The sequence below is a fragment of the Ornithodoros turicata genome, chromosome 2 (genome assembly GCF_037126465.1).
Source record: "Ornithodoros turicata isolate Travis chromosome 2, ASM3712646v1, whole genome shotgun sequence".
Taxonomy (NCBI): Eukaryota; Metazoa; Arthropoda; class Arachnida; order Ixodida; family Argasidae; genus Ornithodoros; species Ornithodoros turicata.
The window spans coordinates 92,692,625-92,718,008 of record NC_088202.1 but is presented as its reverse complement, the minus strand read 5'-3'; the positions used below and the strand labels follow the sequence as shown (position 1 = coordinate 92,718,008).

Genomic DNA, 25,384 nt, shown 5'->3' with positions numbered 1-25,384 from the left:
TTTAAAGGGCTCGATCTGCTGGCGAACGTTGCGGTATCCTCTGTTACAATCCCAGTACAAGCCGTTCATAGTATCTTTTTGGCACAATGATACAAGTCATTTGAGTCATTGTAAAGGGCCCTGCTGCCGCCTTTTCCAAATTTTGCGGTGGTTTCCGATGCAATCACAGGAGAGGGGCATAACATGAGCCGTCGCGTCTTTATAGGTGTGTAAAATGTCTGCCACCATGATTAAAGGGGTTTTTGTCCGTTTTAAAGGGCTCTGCTGTAGCCTTTTATGGAGTTTGCGGCCGCATCCGTTATAATTCCAGTAGAACCCGTTGCGTATACTTATATGACTTTGGAACTATGATACAAGGGGTATCGACCGTTTTAAAGGGCTCTGCTGCCGCATTTTCCGTATTTTGTGGTAGTCTCTGTTATAATCCCCGTAGAACGGCATTGCACAAGCCATTGATGACATGTCATCGGCAGCATGATACAAGGGGTCTCGCCCATTCTGAAGGGCTATGCTGCATCCTTTTCCCGATATTTGCGGTCGCCTGTGTTATGATCTCGGTAGAATGACATAGTATAAGTTGTTGATAATATGACTGTGACAGCATGACACAAGGGGTTTTGCTCGTTTAAGAGGGCTCTGCTGCCACGTTTGCCGAATTTGGCTATCGCCTGTGTTATAACTCCAGCAGAATAGGATTGCACAAGACACTGGTAACTTCCTTTCTTTCGCTCCATGATACAGGGAGCTTCGCCCGTTTTATAAGGCCTTGCTGCCGCCGTATCCAAATTATGCAGTCTCCTCTTGCGCAATTCCGGTAGAAAGGCACAGGGTAAGCCGTCATTAATATGCCTTTGGTACCATGATACAAGGGGTTTCGTACGTTTTAAAAGAATCTGTTGCTGCCTTTTCCGCATTTGGTGGTCGCTTCTGTTGCGATCCCTGTAGAAGAGCATCATAAGCCGTTGATAATATCTGTTTGGAACCATGATTAAAGAGGTTTTGCCCGTTCTAAAGGGCTCTGCTGCGGTCTTTTACGGATTTTGCGGTCGCCTCCGTTACAATCCCAGTGGGAAAGGCAATAGCATAAGCCGTCTCGAATATGCCTTTGACAGCATGATACAAAGGGTTTTGCCCGTTTTAGAGGGCTCTGCCGGCGCCTCTTCCAAATTTTGCGGTCACCACTGTCAAAATCCCAGTACAAGGGCCTAGTATAAGTCGTTGATAATGGCTTCGCTATGCAGAATACACCAGTGACTCTTTGTTGTGTATTCCTTGGATGCCCCTGCCATCATCGGGGTTGCAGAAAGGTTACTTTTTACTTTTCTCAAAGAAGTTGGCAAGTGATGCAATGTTTCAGAAGGATACTGTGGTGGTGGTGGTGATGGTGAAAGGGCTTGCCGTTGTCGGCCTCACGTATATGGGCAGCGTCACGACTGACGCCCTGGGGAAGTGTGCGTCCTGGGCAGACTTCTAGGGTCACTGTGGGTCATTTCTTGCAGGTCGAGGTGTAAGCAAACCATGGACTTGTTTATTCGTGCTGCACTTCGAGAAAAATTGGTTGATTACCATGAACAGCGAAATTCAAACGGCTTCGTAACGGATATGCTCTCAAGCGGTGAACCACCCCAGGCCATAGTCATGAACTATTTGTTGTTGTTGTTGTAACGGATATGTATTTTCATCTATGATGTCTCCTAGGTGTCTGTTGCCGTGTAAATGTTCGGACTGCCGGCGATTTGCTGTGCAAGTTCACTTTTGTGCCCCGTATCTTGGCAAGTTTTTTTTTCCTTGCCGTCGCGGCTCTCTCACGCTGAATTCAAACGGAAGGTATCAGCCTTTGGTCCGTTGCGCAACTCGTATCAGCAGCGAAGAAGAACGACAATTTCTTCTTTGTCATTGTTGTTGCGGCTGGCACTATCATCAATGCGCATAGAAGCCAAGATGCGGTACCCGGCGTGATAAGATGTCTGCGTGATTTCGAGTGGAGAGAACCATAGGGTGGTATATCTATATGGATACATATCTATGCGTATATGCATTGGTGGCCAAGGTGTATAGGGAAATCTAATGAATTACAGGGGAGTGGTTGGAAAAATTCAGGGGAAGTGTACACCTCCCTTGGGGGTGGGGGTAATCACCCTGGAAAGGACCGCAATTATAGCAAAGTACCTTAGCGTAAACAGCTGAGCGGTATAGTTATTAGGCATTCGCATATACAATTCGTCAATGAGAAACTTCACTTGACACACCAGCAGAGACAAATGAGCTTCTTTTCCAAATTAGACATTGAAATTTTGAAAGGCGTTGCAAGTTCTTCGTACATAGTTCTTCACGAACGATTATCCCAACGTTCAGGAGCACTGAAAGTGTCGGTTTACACACTGTATTGCTGATTTTGCTTGCATTTTCAAAGTGAAAAAGGAAAAGGAAATCATGGAAAGAGAAATAATTAAAAATATTCACACAATGACCCTCGAACATAACTACTCCATGTATTTTTTTTTCTTTTTTTTTCACTGCGCCTCTCTGTGCTCAGTTTACAGTTTTTGGTGCATGATATCCGGAGAGGCTGCTGCTATGCTGGAAGCCCATAAACTTAGTGTAATAATTAAGATGAAGTCATTCTCTGCAGTTGTCTCCACTATAACTTCTCAATTATCATATTACTTACAGTGTAGTTTATCAAAATGCACGTTCAGACCAGATCGCTAATCGCTATAACTACTAGCTGACATTCATGAGTCACAAGAACTGCTCGAATGTGAATGTCCTTCCTAACGTCGACAGGAGCAGCACACATCGAGCAAGGGTAAAAGCAATGCCTGAAAACCTGGTTTCATTCCGAATTCTTCATTATTGGTGTGCGCGCGTGTGTGTGTGTGTGTGGGGGGGGGGGGCAGCTTTATTCTATTTAGTGGTCAAGAGCCCTCGGGACACAGAATAGCTGACTGCAAGCCATGCACATGCGGCCCGCGTGTGTGAGAGCCCTGATTGCCCTGATCTAAGCATTACTTCATCTTAAGCGAGAAATAAATAATGTACTCGAGGGCGCGTAGCACTTGTTTAGCGTTATCTCCAAATCTGGTATTTAGTTCTGCTCCAAAATATCTGGTCCAAAGAAGTCGCTTTTGATCAAATTATTGCCACTCGCATCGCCACAGCACTCGCAGACGCCAAACTGTCCGTATCTTCCATTTCATTTAGTAATAACTCTGGATATAAACGTGATATCGAAGATGTCATCACCTAATTACGTAGTCTGTGTATCCATGCTCAATAGCTATGAGTCCGCGACCCATACCTGGTTCCCTTGCCAGAGCCCGCGAAGTGTAGCGTTTGGTCAAATCATTCATTTTCAAGCGACCAAAGAACAAACAGGAGACAAGATCAGACACAAGTCGCTCTGTTGTTGTTTCGTGTTTGTTCTTTGGTCGCTTGTGGATTTACACCAACCAGCCCAATCTATATACTTCAGACATTTTGCCAAATCGTCGCCCAAGTGGCACTCACTGGCACCAATTTGTCAGTTTCCTCTGTTTTAGCTCGTAATAACTCTTGATACCAATTTGATACTGACGGTATCATCATAAAATTACGTAGTCTGTGTATCGTCTGCGGACCGTAGCTGCTGTCCTTGCTGCACTCTTAGAACTCGCATTTAGTGAATTTGTCGTCCAGAAGGCTATCACAGGCGCCAACCTGCCAATTTCATCCGGCAATATCCCGATATCTGGAAAGTCTCATGCTCGTTCCCTGAGTTATACATCACGTCTTATTCTTTATCTTACGCGAATGCTCCCGGGCGTGTTATCGGTGTTGCTATCAGGTCTGGGCGCGAAACGGGAATTGTTCGCCTCAGATATGTCCTCCTCTCCCTGCCCAGATCTGTTCCTCCTCACGTACTCACGCACCACCCTGTAAACTTAGCTTCCTTGCGTAGTCCTCTGCTATCAGGTCAAGCCGGGTTTCAGAGGGGGTGTCCCTGAATGCTGCTCTTGTGAATATGGAATTTTTATTTTTCGTGTTTTTGGAAGAAAAAAAACATAGGCACATTCTCAGAGGTCTAGAGCTTCTGATCTTTAAATCAGAACGTACGTAGCCGATTCTAAGATAAACACAGAACAAGAAATTCGAGCAAGATATATCTCATCTTACCCCGTGTCTCATCTTGCCCCACCTTACCCCTATATGAAAGCACCTTTCAACGGCTTCAGTATTGATGAAAGCGGATATTGAGCCTATTGCCTCATCTATGCCAGTCATCTAGTAAGACTAATTGAACTATATCACGTAGGCGTGTCGTGCTCAATTTTTTGGGCTTTCGAGAACTGGTGGCCGCATCACCGTTCCTGCCTTCCCAGCTTCGGAGCTTAGCAAGGCTGAGAGGATGGGGCACACTTCGCAAGCAAATCTGCATGAACGTTGTCACTGAGGCATTACCCGCCATGTCTCTCTACGCTATCTTCCATGCCTTCCAACCAGGACTGGAAAGCTTCATTGTACGTCCCATTAATAGTACTTTGCACGAATGAATGGAGAATACGTGAACGGTGCCCTTCGTTCAGTTCTATGCTATCAATTGAGAATAGTGACTGATGCTTCCCTTTTTACAGCACGCTAACGTTACGGGTGCAGCGAAAGAAGTCATTACTAATATGGTTAACGCTACTCACTGGATGGACGACTGGACAAAATCGAAGGCTAAGAAAAGAGTAAGTTGCGTTCGCTGAACACTAGTTGTCGTGTCGCGAGCTTGTAGGTCTGGTATTACGTGGAATATATCGTGGTATGATCTCACCACTTCTACCCTATTCAACTGAACCTTGCGAGGGCTTCATGGGTCACTGCCTCGACAGGTAGGATGTCGGCGGTTAGTAACACGAAATGATTGCATATGGTGAACGCGCGCCACGCGTGCAGTGTTTCTGACATGGGATATGGTCGTTCTTATGCATGGTTTCTTCCGCAGCAGACAGGAGCAGCTCAGCTGGCGGCCACATGCATATAATGGTGGCGTTTGCGAAAAGCGTCGCGACTCACATACTGTACATTGTTGTCACGCAGGTGTCCGAGAGCGACATACGCGCGTTTTACCCACGGTGGATATCAGACAAGTTTAAGGTGTTTGCTCAGCACGAAAACGTAGGTGGAAGGGACTGTTCCTGTTCATAGCCTTTGTAAGACTCGCTCTTGATCCACACAGGTACCTATGGTTGTGGAAGGGGAAGGCTTGAGCTCGTACGTGGCCGTTCGTAAGACCTACTTTGACAACAGAGTAAGGAAGGAAGACTCGGTCATCGGCGAGCGGTACATGTAGCATTCGCCTTGTTACTCGAAGATGATACATTCGATGATACGTTCACATCTGGCATGAACATGCCTCCGGGGTTAATTATAGGCAAATCAAATTGGTCTCTCTGCACTATGGATACCGTTCCGGGTTTTCAGATGTATCCGAAAAAAATACAAAAAACGTACGTCGGTAAAATTTTAAGCAATTCGGATTTATCCGAAAAACTCCGCATTTCTGGGTTCCAGTAGCCGAGAACTGAGCAACAAAAGGCATGCTTTGATGACGGGTTGGATTGTTTCATTTGGTGTCGAGATTACCTGGCATCGCGGGTTACCAACCACTGTGACCACGAAGGGTGACTCTGTTCAAGTTCAACCAAATCAAAAACTGCCCTCCGAATATGCCAAAAATAAACTCCGAAAGCCCGGAACCCTAACATAGAAGTTAAAGCGAGCTTTCGCTTCCCTCCAACACGTGCGAAGGGTGCCATATATCAAGGGGTACTTTCTGTAACGGTATGGATGGTATTGTAGCGGTTCGTTGATCCTATTGTAGTGAACCCATTCTGTGCTGCGAAGTCTCCTACGCACTGCAGACGATGGCATCAGATATGCGAACTGTGGCCGCATACGTATTTGTCTTAAAGACGTGTGTTTGCAGGTGGCTTGGTACAGTCTTCGATACAGCCTGCTCCTACGATGTACAGATGAAGCAGATATGTATGTTATGCTATTTATTACATTAGCTGGTGCGAAGAGCATGTCAATGCATATTGTTTCTATGGAGAGTACACGTATGCAGCCATACTGTGAAATACAAAACACGTTTGCCAAGACGCCGCGCATTTTCTTAAATACATTGTAATCCATGTGCGTCCAACTTATCGAAACGCGACTTTTCATCTATTAAACATTTATGACATCACATCATAACATATTAGCATCATTGAACACCACTGTTAAACAAACACAAAACCCATCAAGGTAAGACTTTCGTTCCCTCGTCGATGCTAAGCTAGTGAGGCTGGTGCACATGACTTCACGCGCAGCCTTTGAGCGCTTTGGAGCCACGTGACATGGGAAAACACGGGGATGCGTCCCAGGCGTCTTACTGGGGGGCCGTATGAGGCAGGAGCGTGTGTTCTTACAATTTCCTCTCGTAAATGCGCGCATACCGCAACAACTGACAGCATGTCCTCCTACTGTGGCTTCGGTGCGGCAACGTGTTTTCCAATGTCGCGTGACCAAACATGACGTCACTGCGCAAGCCTTCCAGGAGCTTGACTTGACCTTCGGAATGTGCCACCAGTCTCATTCGTAATGGTGAGCTTCTGGATAGGCATTTCCCTTGCCCAAGTCTGCCATTGGTCTTTCCTTTCTTTCTTTTTTTCTTTTTCTCAATTCCCTGGAAGTAAAATCAGACCGTACAACAGATCTTGTGTAACGACCTGTCCGCCGTAAACAATGAAAAAAGTGAACTATGACGGCTGATTTCCTCACAGATGATCTCTTGCAGACAGCAAAGGTTGCGATGGCTTCCTAGTACTACACTAATACTATAGTTTCTACTAAATAGTTCGATGTTACTCGTACTATCCATAGCAAATTGTCACTCAATAAGCCCACATGAAAAAGGAATTCCTCCTGTAATCCTATTTGTCTGTCACTTCCAGATGTCCCCGTGTCGTTCTTCAACGTCAGCGCGCCTTCTAACGAGAACTATTTGTAAGTGCACCGTATTGTCTTGACCCCGAGATTTAAAAAAAAATCTGATGGTTCTATACAGTCAAGTGCATAATCAGCTGTGCAGCGATATCGTACTTCTAGACAGTTATGACCTCGTTCACACGAGGGTTTTTCTCGTCCGTTTCCTGTCCGTGTCCTGTCGCGGACAGCGCACGGACCACTTAAGTCTATGGTGCTGGCGGGTTTCAGTGTTTTTCACGGACCCTGTGTTCGTGCTGAGAAAGAAACGCGCTTCTGTGGATCAGACACGTCGATGAGCGGACGCTGAATGTAGACGGCTCTTTCACCCGAACGTGACACAAAAAACGTCGTTTCTTGTGAATCACGCCTTAGAGAAGGTGACTTCTTCAACGCACGTTTGCGGCCTCGATGTAGCCGCGTCGCTTCACGCTGGGTGGAGATGGAGAGGGGCCCCCCTCACTCTCGCGATGCGCACTTTCCCCTTCGTTTGTCGCTGTCGTGTCAGAGAGAGAAGAAACTCACGATGCAAGCAGTCCCAAGCAGCACATTGGAGCGCTTCATTTCACAGCTACACGGAAGAAAAAAATCACGCTGCTCTTTTGCGCAGTGCCAAACGAGTACGAAATGTGATGGCACTGGTTGCGTTAAGTAGGCGCCCGTATTTTGGTGCACTCAAATAGGGCACTAGGCCTAGGTATCAGAAGGTCTGTTCGATTAAACGTGCACTCCCTGTACCAGTTCCGGGCGGTGCAGAGCCGCTACGGATTGTAAGAACGCGTGTGACATTTCAATCACATGTGCATTGCTGCTTTTTAATTTCGAACACAATGAACTGTTCAACAATTGTGCAAACAGCCATCGAACTTGTGGATTCTGACAGCGAGGACGAAGAATTCGACGACCTGGTAACCGTGATAGCGTTGAATCGTCTGCGAAGACAGAAACTACCCTCAAGCGCCTGCGAGTGAGGAAATTAACGGTCGGAGCAGGCACACAAGCAAAAGCAAGGAGACGCGAACAAGCGTGACACTTCTCCCGTCTCCAACCGCTCTCCTCAATCAAATGATTCTCATCCAATCGGTGCGAAGAACACTGACGTCAATGTTCTGACGGTAATCAGCAACAAGGCAGCTGGCGCAGCCAATAACAGCTCTTCTCGGCTTTAGCGCCAGTGGCGACGTTGTTTTCGAAGCGGCGCTTTCGGCTGAGCTTCCCACAGCTTGTACCGCTGTCCCGCTGTAACTACGCAGCGTCCGTGTTGCCAGATGACGTGGACGAGATCACCTTAGACGAGCTGTGCAGACACTGAGCGACCAGCGGCATGTGCTACCAGAGTGGGTAAAAGAAAGCGTCCGCTCGTTGGTGGTAGACAAGGTCGTTTGGAAGACTAGGAGGTGGTGGGTTCGAATCCTACCACCGGCTGTGGTGTCTAAGGTTTTCCCTGGGTGTTCCAGTTGACTTTCCAGACGAATGTCGGCACAGTTCCCCCTGAAGCACACTAACCCCCTGTCCCCCATTTCGTCCTGCTGTCCGCCCTCCATCTGTCAAAGTCTGTACGCCGCTCATCGCCACAGTCGCTTCGCGGCGCTAACACGAAATTGAAAGGGGAAGTTTCAGCAGCTCGGAAGCGCTCTACGAAAAGTGTACGATAAAGGCAGCTCTCAAAACAGAGATCAGCAAGAGCAAGTGAGAGTGAGGGTACGTCTGCTCTCCGTGACGCGACGCGGCTACACCGAGCCCCCAAAAGTGCGCTAAAGCAATGGCATCGCCTTTAAAATACTGTTGACCCTATGTACTCGCGTTCACAATGTATTGAACTGCTTAGTCACGTTAGCGTCATGTCGACGCTATGTAGTAGCTTGTGGCAGGAACATCGACAACCAACCCACGACCCATCATGGCCGAACGTAGTTTCCAACCCCTGCTAGCATTCTAACTGAGGGTCGTCTCGTCACAGAAAACCATTGATATGCGTTTCCCATTGTCTACCTTTCCTATCAGCGAAGAAAAATAGCCTGCGCTTAATCTGTTTTGTGACTTACCTTCGTTACGCCTGAAGACAGCTTTCGCTCTGCCGCGATGCTCTATTTTGCGCCCTTATAATAGTGACTAACAAAAGCTCTTACTTTTTAGACCTCTACCGTCTTCTCTTAAAATTGGGGAAGCTCATTAAACGGATTGAAGTAAACATGCACACAAATTTTCTTTTAGGCTACTTCACATCCCAAACGCTGTGACTAAGCTGTCTGCGTGTCTTATGGTAACACTTCTAGAAGAAGGTAAGATATGTTTGATTTTTATCTACGAATTTCTGCCTAAAGAAGTAACACAGAAAACGAAGAATGCTTTTATCTTGCTTTTTGTCGAATCTTTCGTTGGGCTCAAAGTGGGAAACACACTTCCAGACAGAATTTCTCTGGCGGTATCGTCTAGTTATGCACTGTCAGTGTCGGAATGACTTCTAGAAAGCAAAAACACACATCAGTCAGCGAAAGAGTGCCGCCATAATTTTCGAATGGCACTTGCGCATTTTCTGAGTATTGCGAACTTTTCAAAGTTGTTTGTCCGCGAAAAATAACGTATAAATATTGTACCATGTGCGAATCGTCGACTCCGGGCAAAAGGCCAGGAGCCCGTAGTACTGCAAGTTTGCCCAAGTTTTGCATGGCTTTACTACTGGTGGTACTGACTCGGAATGACGCAGTCATTTCGGTCTATCCCTGCATGCGGAAAGTATCCTCCCCGTCAGTAAAGATTCAGCATGGACTGTATCTTGTAATGTTACGGGATAAACGTATGAACAAAACAGTGGAATGCGGGGAAATATTTCCTTGTGTTTGAGACGACACGGAAGGGCAGAGACGGAACGGAGAGGACAACGCGCACTCAAAACCTGCAATGAGCACATGATTCATTAATGGTTTCGAGTCTGTCTTGTCCGATTCGTTCTGTTTTCGTTCCTCCAAGTCGCTTCAGCTTCCAGGAACTGTTGCCTTTCTCATTAGAATAAGTGTGCTTGATACCAGTTTGGTATGTCGTTTGTGTTTAATTTTCAATGTTTCCAAAATTTTCGGAAATTTGGCAATTATATTTTTACCATATCACAAGCAATACAACGAAAGTCCAGGTGCATAGGGGGTACCTGTCAAGTATGTGTGCGGAGCTTGGCAAAAACAACCTTGGAAATGCCCGTGCTCTTATACATGTACCAACAACTTCAGTGCATCGTGTTGCCTGCGTTCCGCTTGACAAATTCGTTCTTTCATCCACGTAGGAGGGTCTCCAAAGCACACGGATGACATTTACTCAAAGTACAGCTGGAGCGCCGGTACAAAGCGCCAATTTGAATCTGTGAAGAGGTGCTATGCCGGCCAAATACTCGGGACCAAAGTAAATATGTCTGCAATTGTAAGTAATACCCACACGCATTTATTTCCGTCCATTTACGTACAGGGACGGAGGTCGTAGTACTCTATTTCCTCCACCTCCTCCATTGAGCTGCCTTATACCCTTCCCGAAAAATGTATTGAGAGCGCAAGTAACGTTGCAACACTTCAAGGGATTCAAGAGAAACCGGCAAATGCATCGAGAAGCAGTGTTACCCGTCACTGAAGTATCGTATCGCCATACCGATACTCGTTACTTGGGTAAAAAGTATCGAAATTCCAATATCGGTACTCTCGCTACAGATACAAAAATGAAACGCGGTTCTTTGTCCGATGCTTTTGTTCGAAACACGTAAGATGCAACATCGAAATCTCGTTTACGTGAACATGCCATTTTGTATAATAGCAAATTAGCACCATTATATATAATAGATTTGCAGCACAAAGACAGCATATTTATTGTGTAGCTCGGACACTTTACTTAACTTTTATCAATAGCTGATTCTCCAAGCTTTACTCTGTCATCCTAGCAGGCCGTGGCCTCTCCGGCAGCTGACAGAGGCAGGGTTCCGGAGCGAACCAAAAACAAAACGTTAATTCTGGGCGAACCGGAACGGAACGAAAACCGAAACAAAATTTTTATGCGCAGGAGGGAAACCGAAAATATGTTTTCGGTTCAAATGGAAAATTGAACTACTCGGCCCTCAAGGGCACGTAACGCAAGACCTCAAGTGCACAATACATGTCATCCATCGGTGTCTGGGTAGGAAACTCCAAAAACCTCACATTACAACAATGTGCCAGAGCGAAAGACGGGTTCCTTGTTTTCTTTTTTTTTTTTTTTTTTTTCATAGGTCACATGGTAGGGCCTTCTAACTTATCTGTTGGAAAGAATAAAGGGGATTATTTTCGCTGCAATCAATTCTCCTTACGACATGTCAAACTGAACCGGTTCGAACCGGCATTGAGCCGTTATTTTCTTGCTCCGGAACTGAACCGGAACTGAACCGTTTACTTTGAACCGAAACAGAAACCGGAACGAACCACCTTTCGGTTCGACACCCTGGACAGAGACAGATATGACAATTACGTTAGTGTCATACATACCGTGGAGTCAATTGACCAAGGAAACCTATCCGAAGTTAACAATAGCACAGTATACAGGGTGTTTGCCCTAACGTGTCCAGAAATTATATTTAAAGCGAGCGATAAAAGAAAAGCAAGTTGTTCTTTTCTGCTACTTGAGTAAGAAACAGGTACTGCTTCACTAGTAGCACCTGTTTCTTAGTCGAGTAGCTGAAAAGTAGCGCTCGTTTCTCTTTTATCGCTCGCTTTAAATAAAATTTCTGGACACGTTAGAGCAAACACCCTGTATATATGTGAGCGGGACTCAGTGCGACACAGCAGCTTAGCAGTGGAATCCAGAGCGCACTGTCAAGGACTTTGCCTCTGTTCGTTGACCTCAACTCTTTTGTTGAGCCCAGCATGCACTCACCGCACAGCTTCACCGCAGAGCTTCACCGCATAGCAATCCTAGCCAACCATTATCCAGGATGACAACGTTCTTTCACTTGATTTGATGAAAACTGGGGGCGTATGCCATTTTTGTGGCAATTATGAACTGCATAATGCCACAAAAATGGCGTACGCCCCCCGTTTTCAGCAAATCTTGGAAAAGAATGATGTCACTCGGGATGATGGTTGGCTAGGAGCGTGCTATGTGGTGGAGTTTATTTTTAAGTGTGTGGCTATTTCCTCCAGGTTCGAAGAAAAAAATGAACCCGTGTTTGGTATAATTCCCGTTACGAAGCAGGTGGGAGTGTGTCCACAGGCTTCTTCTCGAGCGCGAGGCCGACCAATGACAATGAATAAGAGTAAGAAACATGGTTGGTTAAGAAAGGGTGGGACACTAAAAAAAGTATCTGTAACGATACGGAGATCGCGTTATGATAAATTTGTAACGGAAATACTTTTCCGATGCCGATTTAAAAAAGTATCGCGGTGAGTACTTCGATACAAAAAAAAAAGTATCGATTACGATAACTGCGTTACGTCCAACACTGTCGAGAAGTCCAATGACAAATGGCTGATGGATTTTCGGCTCCGGATTTTTCTGGGGTAAAGCGAAGCTAAATTAACTTTTTCAATTAGTTTACTTACAACAACCAGGAAAGAGATGTTGCCCGAATCATCGAACCCTTATCTTCCATTTCCTGATGACCGCCGTGTAAAAATAGGACGAAAGACCCTGTGGGAAGACAAAGAAAAATACCGCAACGTTGTAGAAGATGAGGCAATTGAACATAGAAGGACAAGCACAACACAAGACTCACAACGCCCATACTTCAATGGAATGATGGCAGTTGAAGCAAACGCATCAGCGGCGGGATTCGAACCCACACTCTATCATGGCTGGTCAGAGATGATCCCAATTACACCCTCATCTAGCCGCCTCTCTTCAACGTACCAAGCCACGCTAGGAAACACGGGGACACGCACTCATCCTCAACACATTCTCTCTTATATTCTTGCCAGTCACTCTCAAATTCCCATAGACGAAGACGCTCGTGGCGGCTTTCTTATGTATAACGTTGTAGAAGATGAGGCGACATACACAACAGAAGCCAACGGCGCCCAGTTGCATACGTTTATGTTTAATTGCCTCATCTTACCTCATCTTACCTCGAGTGTGTCATCTTGTTATTAAATGGATATCCTGCCGACGTTATACGAGGGTAGTTCCATAAGTTTCCGACACGAGGTAGAAAATGCGCGCGAATTGTGTGCGAGGAGCACTTGGAGGAGCGAGGAGGAACTTGTGCGAGGAGCACAAGGGATAGCCCCTGCACCATTCCCGGTGGGAATCCTATGAATTTGATCATTTATTTTATTCCCGGTTTCGGTTTTCTTTAACTTGCTCATAATTGCCCCCCTGGAACACGTAGCCCCGCTTTATATATGCCTACGTCATAGCAAATCGATAATAGATCTAATAGCAAATTCAGCTGGTCGCTTTCGTGCGGAAAAAGTAGCACTGGCTCGAGCGTGCATGTCACACGGCCGCTTCAATCCAACGTGCGTCGCGTTTCATTGGTCCCTACTGAAGGTGCCCGTGCAATAGGCGGAAGACAGAAGACGCAAGAGGAACACACACCACGGAGCACAAAACACACCACGTGTATTGTTTCTTCTGTTTTCCGGCCATTGCTCAGACACCTTCAGTATGGAGTCTATCCACCAACTCGCCCGCATCTATGCCATTTTCTTCGCTCTTCGTTCGTTTCTAGGCTGAACCCACACTGGTACACTACACTGCGCTGCACGAAAACGACCAGCTCAATTCGCTATAAGAAAGATTAAAATAATGCGAAAGGAAGGGAACAAATACAACAGTTTTCCCTCGCTCTCGACAACAGAGCTTGAACGATGTCATTGCAGTTCCCGGCGGTACGTTATTAATCTTGCAATCTGTTTAAGACCAACAAAGCACACTTCCTATCCTATCCAATCCGTCTTTGTTTTTCTAAACCTTTCTTTTTTTTTCTTTTTTTGTCTCGTGGACGGCACGCTCGTGGTCTAGCCGAGAACGTGGTCCTTGACATCTTCACTCAGTGAAAGTGGGATGCTGAAGCAGGTTTACGAATGATTAGATTGCCCGGTTGCATATGTCGATCCCCTCGCCTACACTCTTAAAAATGAACTTCACCGCATAGCACGCTCCTAGCCAACCATTATCTCGAATGGTATCGTTATCTGTCCTGATTTGTTGAAAACTGGAGGCGTACGCCTTTTCTGTGACAATTATGAACAGCATAAGTGTCACAGAAAAGGCGTACGCCTCCCGTTTTCAACAAATCAGGGCAGATAACGATATCATTCGAGATGATGGTTGGCTATCAGCGTGCTATGCGGTGAAGTTCATTTTTAAGAGTGTAGTTATATGCAGTTTGCATGTTCAACGCTTCATTGTTTTACGGAATGTCGTCACTGATAAAGACGTATCGTGTTTGAGCACGAAACTGAAACTTTACGAAATATTTGATTTCTTCCATAATACCACCGTTTCAAACCTCCACGCAATCTTTCACACTGTCTCTTGTGTATCACCGTGTTCTGCAACGTTGTGCAGTACGGTTACATTTCCTTGGTTGTGATGGATGCGTCTTTTTTTTTTTTCATTTTTCTAGGGATGTGCCAACCGAATCGCGAATACCCGAATCCTCGAATCCTAGGCAGGGATTCGAGATTCGCGAATCCGAATCCCAGTGCCCAAAACAGCGAATCGAATCTTTCGAATCCACCAACCACGTTTGTTTGTTTCTTTTTTAAAATCGTCGCCTCCATGCCTGCTTGGCCGGCGGTCCCCGATGCTCGCCAAAACCACAACATAAAGCTCCGATATTAAAAGTTTAAAAGTAACACGGTTTTTCTTTGATTGTTTCTTAGTTTTATGTATTTCCTGTAGTCGATGAACAACATGTCAAATAAGTTACACTTAGGAAGAAGTATATGATGGATGGGTATGTCTTCTCTCGAAATTTGTTTTTCTTAAATACGAGGGGTGTTCGAGTCAAACCGGGACTTTTCATATTTCGCTAAAGTAAAATGAACTTACAGGCGAGAAATTAGTTTTATTTTTCAACGTCATCTCCAGCTGCACTAATGCACTTGTCTCAGCGTTTCACGAGGGCTTGGATGCCAGCAGCGTAGAAATCCTTACCGGCGCGTAGCAGCCATGATCGGAACGCATTGACCCCGTCGTCGCAGCTGAAGTGGCGGACCCCAAGGAACGCCTTGAGTGGCCCGAAGAGATGGAAATCGCTGGGGGTGAGGTTTGGACTGTAAGGGGAATGTGGCAGCTACTCCCAGCCAAGTTCCTGTAAGGTGCGTGTCGTGAGATGCGCGGTATGCGGGCGTGCATTGTCCTGTAGGAGGAGGACTCCTTTGGTGATGAGGTCCGGCTTTCCGAAACTGGAGGTGTTCATGAATGATAGTGTTCAACGTTCCCACAGAAAGGTCCCTCTTTCGAGCCAGTTCGAGACATGTTATCCGTCGGTCCTTGAGGATCAGGCGCTCCACAAGTTTGATGTTCTCAGGAACTCTGACACTGGGCTCTGAGCCGCCCCGGCCGGGATCGTCCTGCACTGATGTACGCTCTCCTCAGAACCGTTTGCACCACTCAAACGCTTCGCTGCGGCTAAGTGTATCGTGGCCATACTGAGCCTGAAGTATTCTGTGAATTTCAGATGACTTTACGCCTTCATTCACGAGAAAATTCATGACACTTCGCTGTTCGATGTGCGCGCTCACCTCGTTGTCGGTCATCTTGTCCAGCACGTGTCTTCTGTTTTGCACACACTTTGGACCACCACGTGGTGAACGCGGAGGCCTGTCGCGTGTGAAAATGACGAAAAAGAAGTAGCACGAGCCATTTCTACACTCAGGAGACAGAAAGTCCCGGTTTGACTTGAACGCCCCTCGTATATCAAATTCTGCTTCGAACACTTTTCTGTAGAATAGTTTTTCCCTGGCTTTTTAAACTATTTTCGAACAAAGGATTCAAAAGATTCGTGGATTTGCAGAACCTTCCTTGAATTCGGATTCGGATTCGAGAAATCCTGGATTCGGCCTATCTCTACTTTTTTCACTGTTTTTCATTTCCTACCGGTATGCAAGTTGTGCACCCAGGGTGCACTTGAATACATCGTGTTGCTTGAGTCTCCTTCTCTTGTTGCTTCGTGATCGATCTGCAGCGCTACGCTGGGGCTGCATAATCAGATAATCAATACTTGTCATGTATTGCAGGATTGGGGAACACTACTTTCCATCATGTCTCAGAGTGGGGCCATAGCGCCAGCGTACCGAGTAAGTTCAGGTGTTTGTTGTACTTCTTGCGATGAAGGCTATGCACGTTTCTTTTACCTTCCGATGAGCGTGTACAAGAGTGAAGAAAATATTGTAGTACAGTTTGTAGGTGTTTATTATCATAACGTGGCACAGGCTTTTGCATGTGCTTCCTCAAAAACCGCCTACGTTTCTCCATCACGCTAGTCTTCAGCTCCTGATTACCCCGGAACTGCTACCCAGATATACCAGATATTGTCTCATGCTGCATAGGGTGTGGAGTTGTCGCGGAAAACTACATCACCTGATGGAAACCGCCCTCTTCTTTTGTTCTGTCGTGTAGTCCACAGACTTCGGATTATTTCCACAGGCTTATCAACTCTATAGACAAGTCACCCCTAACGTCACAAAGCGCACTAGCCGTTAAGCTTTCTAGAATGTCCTCGGTTTGTTTTTGGGGTGTGGTGTCCATCCTGTCGGTGGACAGCTGAACTTCCACAGGCAGTACGATACGGCAGGGCATTGTTATACCTCTGTAACGCGGAACTAATAAACATTAGTTACGATTATATAGGTGAAAAAGGTCATTGACTTCGCAGTTGCTATTGTTGAATTCCAATGGCGAACTGAAAGCAAGCCTGGCTGCTCTGTCTGGAACAATTCTGTTCAATTGGCATATTGGAAGCAGAGTTTGGGTCCTCCAGCGGCAGTTCTGGCGCGGTCTTGGGGCCAAGGTCGCTACACGGAGTAACGCCGACCGCTTCGCTATAACAGGCTGGTTTGACTGGTACTCCCGCGTCACGTGGCATGTGGTTTGTGCTTCCGGTCCCTTCCGCTCCCCTCCCTTCAGTATCACTGACATGGCGGGAGCTCCCGCTGCAAGTTTGCACCCATGCCTGCTGGTATTTCACCTCACATGCTAGCGCTTTGACTGGTATTCGGCTGTGGCTGTGGCTTTCTTATCCGATCAGAGCTGTGTCCGGTCGAGCGCGAGCGCCCTTCCACTCCCGCTCGCTCTAACGGGTGCACGAATGTTCCAGTCTCAGATACAGGTCGTGCGCTCCTAGATGGAGCGGGGTGTTCCCCCATGGAGTCGGCTGACTGCTCTAAACTTGCCGTTGGAATTCAACATAAGTCTCGCTTGTGTACCGCTCGGTAATTATCCGCGATTATTTTAATGGCAGATATACAAGGACTTCATCAATCAAAAAGGAATTTCTGCAAGCAGCTTTAAGAACGCAGTGAACGCATCTGTTGATCAATTCTTCTTCATGGAGTATGCATGGGTAAGCGTGCCCTCGTAGGAGGTTCGCTGCAGATCTGTCGTGTTAAACGATATACTCTGTTTCGTATTCTCAGAGTTTTTGCGACGCGCCTAACACGCTCACTCAACCAGGATCGTTACGCATGTCAACAAAAGACAGGTGTGTTAACGTCTCATAGCTTGGGCGTGTGAGCGTAGACATCGTTCGTGAATGTTTTCTTCCTCGCAGAGTCAACTTTATCATGAAGAATAGCCCGGAATTCCAGAAAGCATTCAAGTGCTCTGAGAGGAGTACGATGAACCCGTCCAAAAAGTGCCGTGTCTGGGGACCCTAGCTGCTGCCAGAGTGCGGCCCGTCGCAGAAATCTGCGTTTTAGTTTTTAAAAATACATATCAGTCAGAATCGTTTTAAGCCTGTCACCTCGTAGACAACAAAGGACGTCTAGCTTATTCTGCTGGAATGGTGTAAGATAAAGCGAGCGAAGGAGCTGGTGCTGCCATCGTTAAATTACATCGTCTTTTAACTTCCCATTAAAGGGCCCTGTGTACAAATGTACTATTTTGTCGAGTGAATTTCTTCTTCATGAATGACATACCAGGTGCACAAACATCTGCCGGAGGAGTTGGCGCTTGGTCGTGGACATCCTTTTGGACCGTTCACTTGTGGTTCCGTATGACCCTGAATGGCTAAAGGGTGGCGCTAGAAAAACACTCCTGGTCACCGCGTGTAATGATTATCCCACGTCTGACGACATGTACGACCTACGTTCTCAAGTACAAAACACCTCCAGCGAGGGTCAGTGTGTTATTCGATTCCGTCCAGGACGGTAACGACCCTCGACTCTAGCTGCTCCTCGACACCGGTTTTCTGTTTCAAACATACACCTTCACTCGAAACGCCTCCCAAGCAGAGGAAGTCACTACACTGCAGTGTCGATGTTTCCTTGAAGCCCGCTGGCTCCTTAAAGGAGCTCTGAAAGCCATCTCAAAAATTTTCCGTTCCGAACGCGTTGTGGAAGCAGGTAACTTAACTTGGTGATTAACACGAAAATTTTCTCTGTGCGCGATGTTTTTCGTAGAAAAAAAGACACTTGAAAATCGCCGCGCGTGTTCCCACTCGACTCGCTCCTCCGTGTCAAACGAGGAGGAGAAAGAAAAAAACGTCATTGGTGACGTAATAAAAGTTGAAAGCGGCGACCGCGCTTCTATCCGGGTCAGTGCTGACTGGTTTTCTTTTTCTTTCTTTCCGTTTTCTTTCACCCTGCTTTCTCTCTGTCAAGGGATGAATAAGGGAGGACCTCGATATTCATGGTCGTGAAACCCCTGTTCTCGAAATTCATGTTCTGGAAACAAGGAAAAGGGGAAATGCTGCTTCGTAAGATGTTATGCCGCGATTAAGAACATAACATCAATATTTAACCACTCAAATTCAGGAATTTTCTATATGTGTTCAAGTCGCCTTAGCGAACGAAAGACACATTTAGAAGCCATTTGGCTTAGCAGGGCGGCATGTTGGTTGGTTAGTTGTGTGCTTGCAATATTATGGCTGGGTTAGTCACAGTTTGCCGTTGGCAGTTTTCCGCGCGCAACATCTGCATTTTCTAGTCAGCTAAAATTTACGCTAGTCACGTGTTGTTTCAGTGCACGCTGATATGTCGTCGGACGCAAACTTAACCGGCGTTGTCGGTCACTATATGGTGGATAAAACTGATGCACTAGTACATGGTGACAAAACAAATGGCGCCGAGCACGGATGAACTCAAACTTGCGTGTCTGCGTCGTCCACATTTGTAGTCTGCATCGGCCAATTCTCGTTTAGCTCGATGGTTGGTAAGTTGACCATAAATTGTGGTGGTCTTATGACACTGCTTGGCTATGTTGGTGTGTAACTCAGGCAATGAATGTTCAACTCCTGATGCCACGATGTGCCGGCGACGGCATATTGCGATAGATTTCACTGGATTGTATCTGACAACGTATGGGCAAGAACACTCCTCCAGCTGAATAAGGAATTAACTGAATGGCTAACAAAGTTGCTAGTCAAAGTGACGGGCACTATAGTGATCATAGCGAATTAGAGATATAGCGTATATTGATATAATGACATAGCGGACGGAATTAGTGGTCATAGCCATGCAGCGATCATTTCGAGGCGTGAAGTGAAGCAGCGCTTAGTGCCGCACTGTGTTTATACGTATTGCCACCAACAACACAACAAGAAACAGTCACCACGATAACGAACAGCATACAAAACACAGACACGGACAGAACAGCGTTCAACTGGCACTAGGGTTGCCACCTTTCGTAGTGAAAAATACCGGCGGAGGGAGAGGAGGTGGAATAGAGGGAAAGGAAGAAATGTTCGCGGGAAAGGGAAAGTAAGTGAGGGGTGGACAGTATACAGAGAGAGAGAAAGAACGAGCGTACTGGCTCAAGACAACAATGATAATAATGAATAACGAAGAAAACGGCTGGTGACTACGGAGTTGGATCTGTGCACCAGATTTATTGAAGCTGCAGTGGAATGTTGAAAGGAAAACCCCGTAAAAGCCCCTATGAAAGGTGTTGAGCCACAAATACCGGCAAAAGGCTGCCGGTATCACCTTCCTACCGGCAACCGGCAGAGAGAGCAAATAACCGGCCGTGCCGGTATAATACCGGCCTGGTGGCAACCCTAACTGGCACCTGAAGTTTATTTTCATAATCCACCTACTCCGGAAGGTCGCTTTAGGGAAAGCAAGGTCAAGCAGGGAGAGGTTGACCGATTTTTGGTTGACTTCGCTCGGGGAGTAGAGTCACTGTACCGGGGGACTGTTACTGTTCCCCCGGGTACAGTGACTCTATCGGGGAGTTCAATGAGGAGGCCTCTACAATCTCACGGTTTAACCTTGAACAGTGTCTGTAGACCAGTCTTCGTTTACTGTATCTGATAAACCAAAGAAAAAGCAAAAGAAACTTCTTCCACCGCTGCAGCGGGGTTCCGAGTGAAAAATAGCAGACTACGTTCTTCGAAACCAATCAGGGGCTCCACCTTTCTGACGTCAAAATGACGCAAGCGGCTCGACGGCTCGTTCCGGGTATTGCCACCGTTGCGCACGGTCGCGATTTTCAAAATCGAATTCTGCGATATTTATGCACCTGTTGATAGTATTACTTCGCATGGTGCATTTTAGTATGCTTATTAACCAATTGGTTCAAAAAATGCTAGTGATTAAAGTGCTTTCCTAGCTCCTTTAAGGGAAGGAGCGCTTCTGTCCCACACTCAGTGGAGTCGAAGAGGGGTGCCGAATTGAGGATCGTTTAAGAATACGGCCGTAAGTGTACGGCAGAAACTCCGCAACGATGTGAGAACAGAACTGCAAATGAAGCGTGTCTGTGCTATGATGTTACTGCGTGGAAGTATAATATTAACGGCAGTTGAAAAGTCACAAACAGTTGGGATTCGAACCCACAACCTCATATTTCCGGTCAGGAATGCTGCCTATTTACCTTTCGACAACATACGTATACAAAGCCACGCCAGGAAACACTGGGACATGCCCTCACACTCAGCACATGCCCTCTTACATGTGGCCGGTAACCCTCACTTCGCAGAGACGAATACACGTGGCGGGCGGCATCTTTCTCAAAGTAGTAGCTAGTAGCTGAGGCAATGAAACATATGACAAAATACAACACGAAAGGACAACTCGGCAGGGCCGGTGTCTGTATGCTGCAGTGCTCAGCTCAAGATCGCGGGTTCGGTCTCGTCCGAGAACGGTAGCTATGTGGAGGATCGCTGCCAGCGCGGTGTTCCTCACGTTAAAGAACCCCAGGAGGTCGAAATTATCTGTAGTTCTACCCTGCGGCACGTGGGACATGTAGCCACACAAGTGCATGTAGGCGGACTATTTTTCTTATTTACCTGGCTGAATTATTAACCGAACTAACCGAATTATGGCCTTTGTTGCCTTTGTGCCATTAAAACCATAATCTCTCTCTCTCTCTCTCTCACACTAACCGAATTATTAACCTGGCACGGCAAGTCCTTCCAGTGTATTTCCACATGTACCAACAGTACAAATTATGGCGAGAAGTTACAACAAAAACAAGAACAGGTCGGAAGACAATCGCCTCGTGCACCCTTAAAAATGAACTTCACCGCATAGCACGCTCCTAGCCAACCATAATCTCAAATGATATCGTTATCTGCCCTGATTTGATGGAAACGGGAGGCGTACGCCTTTTTTGTGACACTTATGCTGTTCATAATTGTCACAGAAAAGGCGTACGCCTCCCGTTTTCAACAAATCAGGGCAGATAACGATATCATTTGAGATGATGGTTGGCTCGGAGCGTGCTATGCGGTGAAGTTCATTTTTAAGAGTGTGGGATTGGAACAATTTTCCGGTGAAGTTTTGTATATTACGAATGTACTGCCGTACGCTGTGTACAAAAAATAGATACCCACACCCTAAGAAAAAAGGGTGCGAAAAGGTGGTGACTTCTATATTTACCACCTACACTCTTAAAAATACACTTCACCACATAGCACTCTCCTAGCCAACCATCATCCCGAATGACAACGTTCTCGCCCCTGATTTGTTGAAAACGGGAGGAGGAGCCTATTTTGTGCCGTCCATAATGGGCACAAAATAGGATCCTCCTCCCGTTTTCAGCAAATCAGGGGCGAGAACGTTGTCATTCGGGATGATGGTTGGCTAGGAGCGTGCTATGTGGTGAAGTTCATTTCTAAGAGTGTAGGTCAGCATAGCACCTGATAAAGGGTGTAAAAGGGTGGTAAAAGTAATTATCATATGTCCAAATTGCTATAAAAAGGCGTACGCCCCCCCCCCCCCCCCCGCTCACCGAATCAGAAGCGGTAACCCTATCATTCGTAGGTATCAGGTAGAACTTTTCAATCTTTTAGGCGCAACACATGCGACAACTATCACCTCCTAAAAGGTGTAACTGCTCCACCCTTTTTTCTGAGAGTGTAGGACATAACTTGCACATAGCAATAGCCACCATTTCTCAAAAGTATTCCACGGACCGTCAAATACTTACATATACCCGCTAGACAAACGCGTATTCTTCTATGGTTACAGTTGGTAGAAATACTGCACTCACCGCATAGCGCGCTGTACTCCAACCATTGCCACGCATGATATAGGGTTATCGCTTCTGATTCGAAGAAAAAAAGGGGGGGCGTACGCCTTTTTGTGGCAATTTTCATATATTCAAATTGCCACAAAAAGGCGTACGCCCCTCTCTCTTCGAACCAGAAGCGATAACCCTATCATTCTTGGCAATGGTTGGCGGACAGCGTGCTATGCGTGAAGTTCTGTTTTTAGACTGTGCCATACGTCTGGGCTAAATAATTCACGAACGGGTGCACCAATCGAATAACTTTTACAAGTATCTGTCCGATACCACCTACAAGCTGCGTACCGTGTGAATGAGTGGGAGGCGCTCATTATTTAAATAATTCAAATGAGTTTCGTGAAAAACATAACTTCTAAATCAGGGCGCCGTCGGCATTAAAATGGGTACTACCCCTTTTGGGACCTTCAGTGGACACCTTTTCGATAAAATGTGGCACCCAAGCGAGTCATTTGTTGCAGTAACTAATTGGTTTCGGTTTACATATTTTTGTCGCAGCTGGTCGCGGTGAAGCGCAAAAGGACGCTCTTCCACTCCCCTGTCCACCAATGAATGCATTACGTGTTCTTGAGCTTACTTCGCAACAGGGAGTCCTGAAGAAGAAAAAGTTTGGGCCAGTACTGTGCTAGTGGAAAGCATGTGATGTCAAGGTACTATGCGCTAAACTGTTTCGTCCGTGCGATCATAACAGAGAAAGGGCGCATATCAGTCACATACGCGGGATGGGGGACTGGCGAAGCCTGTATGACGCTGTTACTTTTTCTTCAGCACTCCAACGGCAGACAACGTAGCTTGTGCAGTGTCGCCCTGTGCGATCGGGCGCTTAGGACACGCTGCGCTTGCTTTGATGTGCTGGGGTGGATGACGTCAATAAGTAAAATAAATGAAAAAAAAAAAAAGAAGTGAGGTCTGCCTGTTCAGCAAAGGCGGCAAGTTTCACTCCTAAAAAAAAGATGTTTATACTTCGTCGTGAACCAGCGCGACGTTTGCTTCCTGGAGCACGTGCGTGGCCATAGCAACGTCTGTGCCTACTTGCACGCGTTAGACGTGTTCCCTCCGCCATTTTTCTTAACGCTAACAACATTGCTTTGTAGTCGCTCAATCGCCGCCGCCACCAATCGTCGGGCTGCACGACAGCGCGTGCCGTCGCCACCACGCTGAACAACGAGAGCGCGTGGAGAAAGAAGCATTCTGTTCTGCACCCATTGCCTACTTGTCTCTTATTCGCGACCACTAAAGTTTCATGAAAATATTGCATGGAAGATATAATACAAGTTTGGACTGATGTCGGACAAGTCGTGGCATTTATCAGGATATGGCACGATACATAGCCCAATTGGATTGTGTACAGGTTTAGTATTAATAAGAGTTTACAGAACTAATAACAGAACTGAAAATATTTTTGCCACCATTGTATTTTTATTCCTGTTTCCCCACATCGCAACGGCATCCCATGAGTGCAGTATGGAACCAGCTCCCGTGGCATAGTGGTTAGGATGATCGCTTTCCATGGCGAGACTAGGAGGTGACACGGGTTCGAATCCTGCCACCGGCTGCGCTGTCTGAGGTTTTCCCTGGGTTTTCCGAAGACTTTCTAGACGAATGTCGGCACAGTTACCCCTGAAGTCTGCCCAGGACGCATACTAACCCCCTATCCCCCATTTCTTCCCGCTGTCCGCCCTCCATCTGTCCACGTCTGTACGCCGCTCATAACCACAGTTGCTTCGCGGCGCTAACAGGGAATTTTAAAAAAAATCGCGACGTGGCTGTGAGCACGCCCCTGAGCATTTAACGGCTTCCCACCCTGTGCAAGCGAAGGCGGAGCAGAAGCAAACTTGTGAACCTATGAAATTGCGAGGAATGTACCCCTGTGCGGACCACAAAGTGTTATGGTCCGAAATCCACCGCCGCTTTGCTGTGACGTTTGCCCTGGGTTTCCTGACAATAATTCTAACAAATGTTCGTAGAGTTCCCCTTGAAGGTCGGCCCAGGACACACACTCTGACGTCTTTTCTCTCTCCTTCCTGCCATTCTCCTTAATCAGTCCATGTCTGCCCACCGTTCATAGGCTTGGGGTTCGAAGCCCACCACCGCTGTGCTGTGACGTTTGCCCAGGGTTTTCTGGCAGATAATTCTAACAAATGTTCGTAGCGTTCCCCTTGAAGGTCGGCCCGGGACGCACACTCTGACGTCTTTTCCCTCTCCTTCGTGCCATGCGTCGGACAGGAAATTGAGGGCTTCCAGGCTGCGCGGCAGCGTGCCGTCGGTGCTGGACTTGCGGGAAGGTTGCCAAATTTGGGATGGTAAAAGGGCCGAATTACGCCGAACATGGGCTCAATCTTGATGTGCACATAGCGATCGTTATAGCTATTTTTCAAAATTTGCGCGCTCATTCCGTCACGCGCATTGGCCGTCAACCCGGGATCACGAGCGTTTAGCAAGCGTTACGGGATAGCGAAAAGTTCAAAATCTAGCCCCGGCGTTCATAGTTCGGGTCACCAAATGTAGAGGAGATGTTGGTCCTCTACATGAGTCCCGACCGGCGGTGATGGTGGTGGTGGTGGTGGTGATAGGGCTTGCCGTTGTCGGCCTCACGTATGTGGGCAACGTCACGACTCACCACCGGCGGTGATGGTATGCCACGGAGAGACGATGACGGTGGCCTATCTTTATGGCCGCGCCGGTGGAACTCAGGAGCGGGTGGTCCAGGCGCGTGTCCATCCTCGTCGTTGTCCACCGGCCGCAACAA

General features: G+C 46.9%; 1 protein-coding gene across 2 annotated transcripts in view; it reads left to right on the top strand.

Annotated features, from left to right (window-relative positions):
• LOC135385795 (uncharacterized) overlaps positions 1-18,049 on the top strand; it is a 43,662-nt gene extending 25,613 nt beyond the window's left edge. For both annotated transcript variants that reach the window (XM_064615314.1, XM_064615313.1), the window contains exons 11-22: positions 4,295-4,499; positions 4,614-4,712; positions 5,065-5,142; positions 5,204-5,307; positions 5,954-6,012; positions 6,966-7,017; positions 9,211-9,278; positions 10,274-10,407; positions 16,191-16,250; positions 17,414-17,515; positions 17,589-17,653; positions 17,723-18,049. In XM_064615314.1, coding sequence (XP_064471384.1) covers positions 4,295-4,499; positions 4,614-4,712; positions 5,065-5,142; positions 5,204-5,307; positions 5,954-6,012; positions 6,966-7,017; positions 9,211-9,278; positions 10,274-10,407; positions 16,191-16,250; positions 17,414-17,515; positions 17,589-17,653; positions 17,723-17,828 — 1,132 coding nt within the window. In that variant the 3' untranslated portion in view covers positions 17,829-18,049. The remainder of the gene's footprint in view (positions 1-4,294; positions 4,500-4,613; positions 4,713-5,064; positions 5,143-5,203; positions 5,308-5,953; positions 6,013-6,965; positions 7,018-9,210; positions 9,279-10,273; positions 10,408-16,190; positions 16,251-17,413; positions 17,516-17,588; positions 17,654-17,722) is intronic.
• Positions 18,050-25,384: the final 7,335 nt, after the last annotated feature.